General features: G+C 47.9%; 1 protein-coding gene across 1 annotated transcript; it reads left to right on the top strand.

Moving 5' to 3' along the window:
• The first annotated feature begins 7,209 nt into the window (after positions 1 to 7,209).
• Positions 7,210 to 9,031, top strand: LOC143853190 (glucan endo-1,3-beta-glucosidase-like). The gene is made up of 2 exons (XM_077362923.1): positions 7,210 to 7,346; positions 7,907 to 9,031. The coding sequence occupies exons 1-2, from the start codon at positions 7,331 to 7,333 to the stop codon at positions 8,854 to 8,856; spliced, it is 966 nt and encodes a 321-aa protein (XP_077219038.1). The 5' UTR covers positions 7,210 to 7,330; the 3' UTR covers positions 8,857 to 9,031.
• The last annotated feature ends 352 nt before the right edge of the window (positions 9,032 to 9,383 follow it).

Here is a 9,383-nt window from a genome sequence, read left to right as displayed (position 1 = left end):
AGTCCGGAAATTTGTCAGTCAGGCCTGGGAATCAGTCCGGAAATTTGTCATCTAGCGGACGCGTCATATTCAGTGCGGCCAAGCCGTAAGTCCAGCCTGGAAAAGCAGTGCGGCCAAGCCATCAGTTCGGCCTGGAAAATCAGTGCGGCCAAGCCGTCAGTCCGGCCTGAAAAATCAGTGCGGCCGAGCCGTCAGTCCGGCCTGGAAAATCAGTGCGGCCAAGCTGTCAGTTCGGCCCGAAAAATCTGATTTTTGTCATCTAGCGGACGCGTCATATTCAGTGCGGCCAAGCCGTCAGTCTGACCTGGAAAAGCAGTGCGGCCAAGCCGTCAGTCCGGCCTGGAAAAGCAGTACGGCCAAGCCGTCAGTCCGGCCAAGCCGTCAGTCCGGCCTAGAAAATCAGTGCGGCCAAGCCGTCAGTTCGGCTCGGAAAATCTAATTTTGTCATCTAGCGGACGCGTCATATTCAGTGCGGCCAAGCCGTCAGTCCAGCCTGGAAAAGCAGTACGGCCAAGCCGTCAGTCCGACCTGGAAAAGCAGTGCGGCCAAGCCGTCAGTCAGGCCTGGAAAAGCAGCGCGGCCAAGCCGTCAGTCCGGCCTGGAAAATCAGTGTGGCCAAGCCATCAGTTCGGCCTGGAAAAGCAGTGCGGCCAAGCCGTCAGTCCGGCCTGGAAAATCAGTGCGGCCGAGCCGTCAGTCCGGCCTAGAAAATCAGTGCGGCCGAGCCGTCAGTCCGGCCTGGAAAATCAGTGCGGCTCGAGATGACCTGAATTTTGTCCTGTAGTGCTTTGCTCAATATTCAGTTCGGCTTGAGATGACCTGAATTTTGTCCTGTAGTGCATTGTGCTATATCCAGTTTGGCTTGAGATGACCTGAATTTTGTCCTGTAGCGCATTGCGCTATATCCAGGTCGGCTTGAGATGAACTGAATTTTGTCCTGTAGCGCATTGTGCTATATCCAGTTCGGCTTGAGATGACTTGAATTTTGTCCTGTAGCGCATTGCGATATATCCAGTTCGGCTTGAGATGAACTGAATATAGCGCAATCTGCTAAAAGATGAAATTGAATTTTGTCTTGTAGAGAATCACACCGAGTCCTGGTCGGCTTTAGATGACCAGAGTTTTGTCCTGTAACGCACTGCGCTATATCTTGGTCGGCTGGAGATGACGGATAAACCTTTTTCAGGTTAAGTTTTACCCACGCGTTACATCCAGTCTGGCTGGAGATGTTCTGAACGGCTTAGGATGACCAAGTTTTATTGAACTTGGGTTTTTGCAAGGATTTGGTTTTCTGCCTGGGCCCGTTCCTGACTAGGAGTGCGCTCCCGTTCTTGGTGGAGATGAGCCGTGGCAAACCAAGCAGCGAGTACCCGAGTTTTAGCGAACTGGGTTTCCAAGCGGTGTTGGTTTTTGCATCCGGGCTGGTTCCGGACCAGGAGTGGGCTCCCGATCTTTGCGGAGACGAGCCGTGGCAAACCAAGCAGCGAGTACCCTAGTTTTAGCGAACTGGGTTTCCAAGTAATGAGTACCCTAGTTTTAGCGAACTGGGTTTCCAAGCGGCGTTGGTTTTTGCATCCGGGCTAGTTCCCGACCAGGAGTTCGCTCCCGGTCTTTGCGGAGACGAGCCGTGGCGAACCAAGCAGCGAGTACCCGAGTTTTAGCGAACTGGGCTTCCAAATAGCAAGTACCTGAGTTTTAGTGAACTGGGTTTCCAAGCGGCGTTGGTTTTTGTATCCGGGCTGGTTCCGGACCAGGAGTGCGCTCCCGATCTTTGCGGAGACGAGCCGTGGCGAACCAAGCAGCGAGTACCCTAGTTTTAGCGAACTGGGTTTCCAAGTAATGAGTACCCTAGTTTTAGCGAACTGGGTTTCCAAGCGGCGTTGGTTTTTGCGTCCGGGCTGGATCCGGACCAGGAGTGCGCTCTCGGTCTTTGCTGAGACGAGCCGTGGCGAACCAAGCAGCGAGTACCCGAGTTTTAGCGAACCGGGTTTCCAAATAGCAAGTACCCGAGTTTTAGTGAACTGGGTTTCCAGAGTACCTGAGTTTTAATGAACTGGGTTTCCAAGCGGCGTTGGTTTTTGCATCCGGGGTGGTTCCGGACCAGTAGTGCGCTCCTGATCTTTGCGAAGACGAGCCGTGGCGAACCAAGCAGCGAGTACCCAGTTTTAGCGAATTGGGTTTCCAAATAGCAAGTACCCGAGTTTTAGTGAACTGGGTTTCCAGAGTACCCGAGTTTTAGTGAACTGGGTTTCCAGAGTACCCGAGTTTTAGCGAACTGGGTTTCCAAGCGGCGTTGGTTTTTGCATCCGGCCTGGTTCCGGACCAGGAGTGCGCTCCCGATCTTTGCGGAGACGAGCCGTGGCGAACCAAGCAGCGAGTACCCAGTTTTAGCGAACTGGGTTTCCAAATAGCAAGTACCGAGTTTTAGTGAACTGGGTTTCTAGAGTACCCGAGTTTTAGCGAGCTGGGTTTCCGAGTTGTACGAAGAGATTTGCAAAAGAGCTTCTGTCATTCACATTCAGCAGATATTTACAAAGTCGCTTTCACGCCAGGTGGTCTACTACTGATAGTATTTTCTAGGGCTGCACATGGTTCGGTCCGGTTCGGTTTTGGGGGATTTCTTGAACCGAACCGATGCCATTGGTTTGGAAAATTTCCAAACCGTAACCGAACCGTTTGGGGGTCAAACCGAACCGAACCAAACCGATCTTGACCGGATCGGTTTGGTTCGGTTCACGGTTTATCCGATTTCCTTGAGTTGGATTGCTGCTACTTTTATGCCCTGTTTGGATTACAAGAAAAAACATTTTTGACGAAATTTTACTTCAGTTTACACGATTTAGGGGGTAATGATATATTCAAGCATATCGAATGCAGAAAAAGGGATGCATATTCAAGCATACCTCAAAGAAAAAGGGATGCATATTCAAGCATACCTCAAAGAGTAGAGATTTGAGAGAAAAATCTGAATCAAATGCTAGGGTTTTGCCGTTTCGCAGATCGAATGTGCAGCTACCGAATCAAATTTACAAAATCCTTCTTTCGCGAATCAAAAGCACAAAATCCTTCTTAGGCTAGGGTTTTTCTGTTTTGGTCGAGAGAGAGTGGAGATAGAGTAGAGATTTGAGAGAAAAATCCGTCAGCTAGGGTTATGAGGTTATCCCTTTTCAGTTTTCAGCGTATAATAAGTTATTCTTTTGGTCTTTGGTGTTATATTTCTGCCCATTTATTTACTTGGAACCACCCATTTTGGTCGGTCTCTTCTCTTTCCAGTTAAATACATTAGATTTGGGTGTGCCAAGTAAAGAAAATTGATATATATATATATATATATATATATATATATATATATGATTTATAATAAAAAATAAAAAAATGGGAAAAATACCATCGGTCCATCGGTTCGGTTCGGTTTTTCCGGTTGAAATTTTTCCTAGACCGTGACCGAACCGATCCAAACGGTTTATGGAAAACCGAAACCGTGACCGAACCAATGCCACTAAAAACCGAACCGAACCAAACCGAAAGGCCCGGTTCGGTTCGGTTTATCGGTTTAGGCGGTTAAATGTACAGCCCTAGTATTTTCTGAGGTCTTCAGCGGGTTCAGTCACCTGTGCTTCGTCTCTCAGATCAAGTAGTTCAATCGGCAAGGATTCCGATGCATCTTTGCCTTTTGAGTGCCATGGCATAGCACTCCCTGGACTGCGGTTGATCTCCTCTGACCTCACCCACGCCGTTTGGCGTTATGAACTTCATTTTCTGATGATACGCTAAAGCGACTGCGCGGATTAAGTTCTGCCCGGGTCGTCCCAAGATAGCGTTATAGACCGAAGTGGCCCTCACTACCTAGAAGTTGACCATCGCGAATGCTTGACAGGGCGGCTCTCCGACGAAGACTGGGAGTTCAATCTGTCCTTCCATTTTCACGACTTCCCCCGAGAAACTGAACAGATCGGAGTTTGCCGGCCTGAAGCGGTCGTCACCTATCATCATTCTCTCGAAAGCATGATAGTACAAAATATCGGCCGAACTCCCATTGTCGACCAGGATTTTCTTCAACTCCCAGGTTGCGACGAGCATGGTTATGACCAATGCGTCGTCGTGTGGCAATATCAAGTTGTTGAGATCCGCATCTGAGAAGGAAATCTCGTTCTCTGCCTTCATCTTCTTGCTGCATGTGTGCACGGCGTTGACTCGTCGTGCATATGCTTTTCGAGCAGCAGACGATGTGCCCGCTCATAATTGTGCCAATGACTCCCCTTGGCTGGGATCGGTGCACTTCTGGTTGTGGACTGGATGGAGGGGGAGATTGGTTCTTCGCAGGGGGTGGCTGCGACCGTCGAGGGCTGCGGCCCTGCAGACTCTTCTCTCTGCGCTCCGGTCTGTGGCAGTCACTGCGGACGTACTTTTTCAAGTAGCCCCGGCCAATTAGCTGCTTGATTTCTTCCTTGAGCTGCCAACATTCGTCTGTGTCGTGACCGTGGTCCCTGTGGAACCGACAGTACTTTGATTGGTCCCTCTTATTTCCCTTGGAGATCATTCTGGTCGGCCACCTCACGAACTCTTCACTATTGATAGCGGCCAGTATGTGTCTCCGGGAGGTGTTGAGAGGGGTGAAGTTCTCTTCCCTCCTCTGCGGGGACTTCTCTTTTCTGGGGGCCCTGTCATCCCTACGCTGCCTGGTAGGGTTTTTATCCTCAGAGGTTCTCCTCCGATTTGAGTCCAGGGCAGCCAGTGTCTCTTCCACTGATATATATTCCTCTGCCCCGGCCATTAGATCTGCTAGAGAGTGCGGATTCCGGCGGGCCACTGCTCGGCGGAAATCATTAGATCTAGCACCTGCGAGAAGCGCGTTGCTAGCGGCTGAGGGATCTAGATTCGGCACTTGAAGTGCCTCCCTGTTGAAGCGGCTGACGAAGGCTTTCAGAGGTTCATTATCCTCCTGCCGCAAGGCCATCAAGGATGCTGTTGTTTTCCTTGGCCTACGGCTGCTCATGAAGTGGGGGACCAGATCTTCCCCGAAGTCATCGAAGTTGCTGATGGTGTTCGGTTTGATCCTTGAGTACCAGTCCCTTGCCGCACCAGTCAGGGTCGTCGGGAATGCTCTGCAGAGGAAGTCGTCTGACGCACCGTGGAGGAGCATCATTGTTCTGAACGTCTCTAAGTGGTCCACAGGGTCACTGGTCCCGTCGTATTGCGGGACCATTGGCATTTTAAATCCTCTGGGTGCTGGGGCACCCATGACGTCATCGGTGAACGGCGTTCTGCTTGAGAACGCCCTAGAAGCGGGCCGGCTCTGATCCTTTGCCAGCTCTTCTATTATGTGGTCCATCTCTTCCATCCTCCGTAGCATCGGATCAGATCTACGGTCTGGTCGGTCCAGTGACCTGTTTCTCTCCACGGATTGGCTCGCGGCGGAGCCAGACTGGCTTTCCGGACTCCTACGATAAGGTCAGAGTTTTTCCTGTGGCGCCCGGTCTTCCTGGGGTCGATGCTTTCGTGCAGAGCGGGACCGTGATCTCCGGCGGTGGTGAGGTTCTGTGTGGGCGTACCTTGTTCTGGAGTGATGGACTCGCCTGGTGGAGTGGTGAGTCCGGTTTTCCTCCTGACGCGCCGACTCTCCTCCATGAGTGCGTGACCTTTCCTGTACAGGTTGCGGAGCTTTTGGAGGATGTTGGGGAGGCGCTTGGATCAACTGCTGGTACTGACCAACAAGGGCCGTCATTTGTTGAAAAATAGCTTGGACTTGATCCGGAGTGGGAGTAGGATTGAGGTGTTCCGAGCGAGCAGGGCTCTGTTCGGCTATGGCAAAGGTAGCCACCACCTGTGAGGCGATTCGCTCACTCGGGGTCCTGCGAGGTAGCACTGCGCGAGCAGTCCGTGCAGTGGGTACTCGAGCAGTCCTCCGTCCTGCCATTTTGTAAGGGGATCTGAACAGCTTTTAGTTCGTGGTCCCACGGATGGCGCCAATCTGTTAGGCCTAAAATCAGTAACAGATATGACAGTGACGTAAGAGCCGAGCTGGAGGACCCGAGAAACCGAGGTGAGGGAGCTGAGTAGCTGAGCCCTGCGTAAAGAGCAAACGAGGTCAGAATGACCAACCCGGAGTGTTACTCCGGACAGGCCCTTCGACACTCAAGTCAGTATGAGCAGGAGTGCAGAGCGAGTTTAAGAGTGGTGGGTGAGAAGTTATTTTTAACTACCCCTTGGTTTGAACCTTGAATCCCCTTTTATAGGGAAAAATTAGTGACGTGGGATTATCCACTCGTGGACAGGTGGCGGCCTGCTATAGGTTTGAGTTCACCTACTCCAGGACAGGTGTCGACTTGCCATAGGTTTGAGTTTACCTACTCTGAGGTAATTACAATAATACCCCTGGACAGGTGTCGGCTTGTTACAGGTTGCTGTTTTTATACCCCATCAGGCCCCTTTTTCCTCTTCTCATTCACAAGGCAAGAGAAGTGGAAAGCTATATACTTTGGGAGGGAAGAGGGAAGAGTGAAGAGTGAAAACTCACGTTTCAAGAGCAAGGTGGAAGGTTTGTAAATAAAACAAGCTTTTAGAAACATAACTAAATGCCACTTTTGTATTAAAATACCAAAAGATTTCAGTTTTGTATTAAAGTACCAACCGAGGGCCTAAGTCTATATGTTTGAGATATTTTGTTTCCCATGAATACTTCTTCGCGGAGAATGATATTTCCACCCCCATTTGTTTCTCTTTTCATGGAAATAATTTTATCTCTAGAAAAAAGACAAACAAAAGCAGGTGATCGAAATGTATACATATTCAGAAAAAAAAAGACATGGTGAAAATGCTAAAAAAGGGAGTGGGAATATCGCGTACCATAAAGCATGGGAAATGATAAATGCGCCTCTTTTCATCACTTGGGACACCCAGTATCAATGATGACTGCAAAGCGGCTGATGTACTTCATGTCAGAAGGATTCAACGGATTTAATCGCTACGTACACTGCAGTTTGGTGTCCCATGTGATGAAAAGGGGCACATTTAAAAGGGGCACCTAGGTGTTGTGACGTACATGTATAGATAATAAGATACTCCTCTATCCGATTGCAAGAACAGAAGAAGATATATGGTTAGAAAAGAGAAGAAATAATTAATAAAGCAAAGGCATCGCATCTTCTTTTTATCAACCTAAAGAATTCTTTTTATCTACGAAATTGACTTATGACAAGTACAGAGGAGGGTGTAGAGGAATCTAGCATCCTCTTTCCCCTCTATTTAAGGAGAGAGTGTGAAGGGGTGGAGGCATCGGCATTTGAGTGAGTGTTAGTACTAGTACTGTGTGTTTCTCTGCTCTCTCACAATGGCACTTCCTACTGGTATTCCTCTCTCCCTCTATCTCTGTTTCCATCTATTTATCTATCTATCTATAGACTATAGTAAGGTATATTTAAGTCTCATCTCATACACCTAGTCACTAATCTTTTCTTGAAAAAGTACATTTTTTTCTAGCGAGAGGAACATAATATGGGATTTGCTAGGGAACATCGCAGAAGGCATTTCGCGGGCCGACTGTTGCATGAGAGAGCAGCCACCTCATGAATAAGACAAAATCTGTTGCAAAGTTAGCTTATGTGGCTGCTCTCTCATGCAACAGCCGGCTCACAAAATGCCTTCTGGGATGGTCCCTAGCAAATCCCACATAATATATATAGTAATGCATGCATGCATGCATACTTACATATGAGGAATGATATTTCCACCCACTTCTAGTTGTCTTTGTTTGAAAAAGCGACTGTATATACGCCCCCTTTTAACTGCCTTCTCAAAATGAAGTCATTTTTAGGGGAAGGGCAAACAAAAGGTCGTGGAAATATCATTTGCCTTTACATGCATCTTTACTAACTACCCATTTTCTATATATGTGATGATGATGTAGGCTCTATGATTGGTTTTGTCTATGGAAGAGATGGGAACAACCTGCCACCGGTAACACAAACCATGAAACAGTACGAGCAGAACCACATCACAGGAATGTGGCTTCCGAAGCCAACCTTTGAAGTGCTTGATGCCCTCTCCAATACCCAAATCAAAGTCACCATCTGCATTGCAAACTCGGATCTCCGATCACTGGCAACAAATCCTGCGACCGCAAATTCTTGGGTCAAAAAATACATACTTGACTATTGGCCAACCATCAAATACCAATACATTTGTGTTGGGAATGAGGCACTGGCCACTAGAGACTCTGATCACTTGCTTCCAGCTATGATGAACATATTTAGCGCAATCCAAGCAAAGCCCAACACCATGAATAAGATCAAAGTCTCCACCACCCTCGGTATCGCCGATCTCGAGGCCTACGATCCCACTAGTCCACCCTCCACCTGCACCTTCAATGAAAACATCACTGCCAACCTATCACCGATCCTTTCATTCCTCTCCGAAAATGAAACTCCGCTCTTTGTTAACATATTCCCTCACTCGGTCCGTGTTAAAAACCCTCAACAGCCCGATCTCTCCCATTACTTGTTCACCGCCACTGACCCACTCGTGACGGACGGCGACTATGAGTACAATTATGTGCTTGACTCTGTAGTTGATGGATTCTATTATGCCATGGAAGCAATGAACGTGCGCGATGTGAAGATTATCGTGGGGGCCACTGGATGGCCACGCAGCGGAGGACAAGATGCGTCCAGCATCAATGCTCAGACATACAACTCGAATCTGGTTAAGCATGTTCTGAAAGGGACTCCAAAGTGGCCGAGGCGCCTTGAGACTTACATTAGTAGCATGTATGACGAGAACCTCAAGCGTGGGAATGCATGGGAGAAAAACTATGGAGTGTATGGCAAAGATGGGAAACCCCTCTACACTTTCCCTTAGACAGCAAACAAAGAAGACACTAGTACTACTAATGTCACTAGTAGCAGATGTTATATGCTAGTCTTCTGTCTATCTATGCATGTATGGATGTAAGAATAAAAGTGGCTTCCCTGGTGCCCACTTGGAGGCTGTTACACAGATGAGCCTCTCTTTAATAAATATAGCTTATCTTTAATCTGTGTTAGTCATGGTTGCTTCCTTTGACTTAAATCGCCTGAGATTTTTGAGTTGATGTATAATAAGTAATAAAAATACCACCTCCCAAAAAAAAGTAACAAAAAAAGACAAAAAAAAAAGTTTTTCCTCCTTCGGCTACATAAGTTGGGGAGTGGCACTCTCGACTTTATTAAAAAAATTAATCAAAGACGACAATTTTGTACTTGGTACTATGCTCCGTTTAAATAAACACTTCCATTATTTTCAGTTTATTAAACACTTAAAATTGGCAAAATTGATTTCTCACTTAGTTGTTTCAATATATAATGGCACCCTAGTCCTTTGTATTTTCCTAATTTGATCTCAAAGAC

The sequence above is a fragment of the Tasmannia lanceolata genome, unplaced genomic scaffold (assembly GCF_043159265.1).
Source record: "Tasmannia lanceolata isolate RefF3 unplaced genomic scaffold, GAP_Taslan_0.1 ptg000019l, whole genome shotgun sequence".
NCBI classification, from domain to species: domain Eukaryota; kingdom Viridiplantae; phylum Streptophyta; class Magnoliopsida; order Canellales; family Winteraceae; genus Tasmannia; species Tasmannia lanceolata.
Note: the sequence above shows the minus strand (reverse complement) of the source record. Positions and strands in the feature narration are given on the sequence as shown.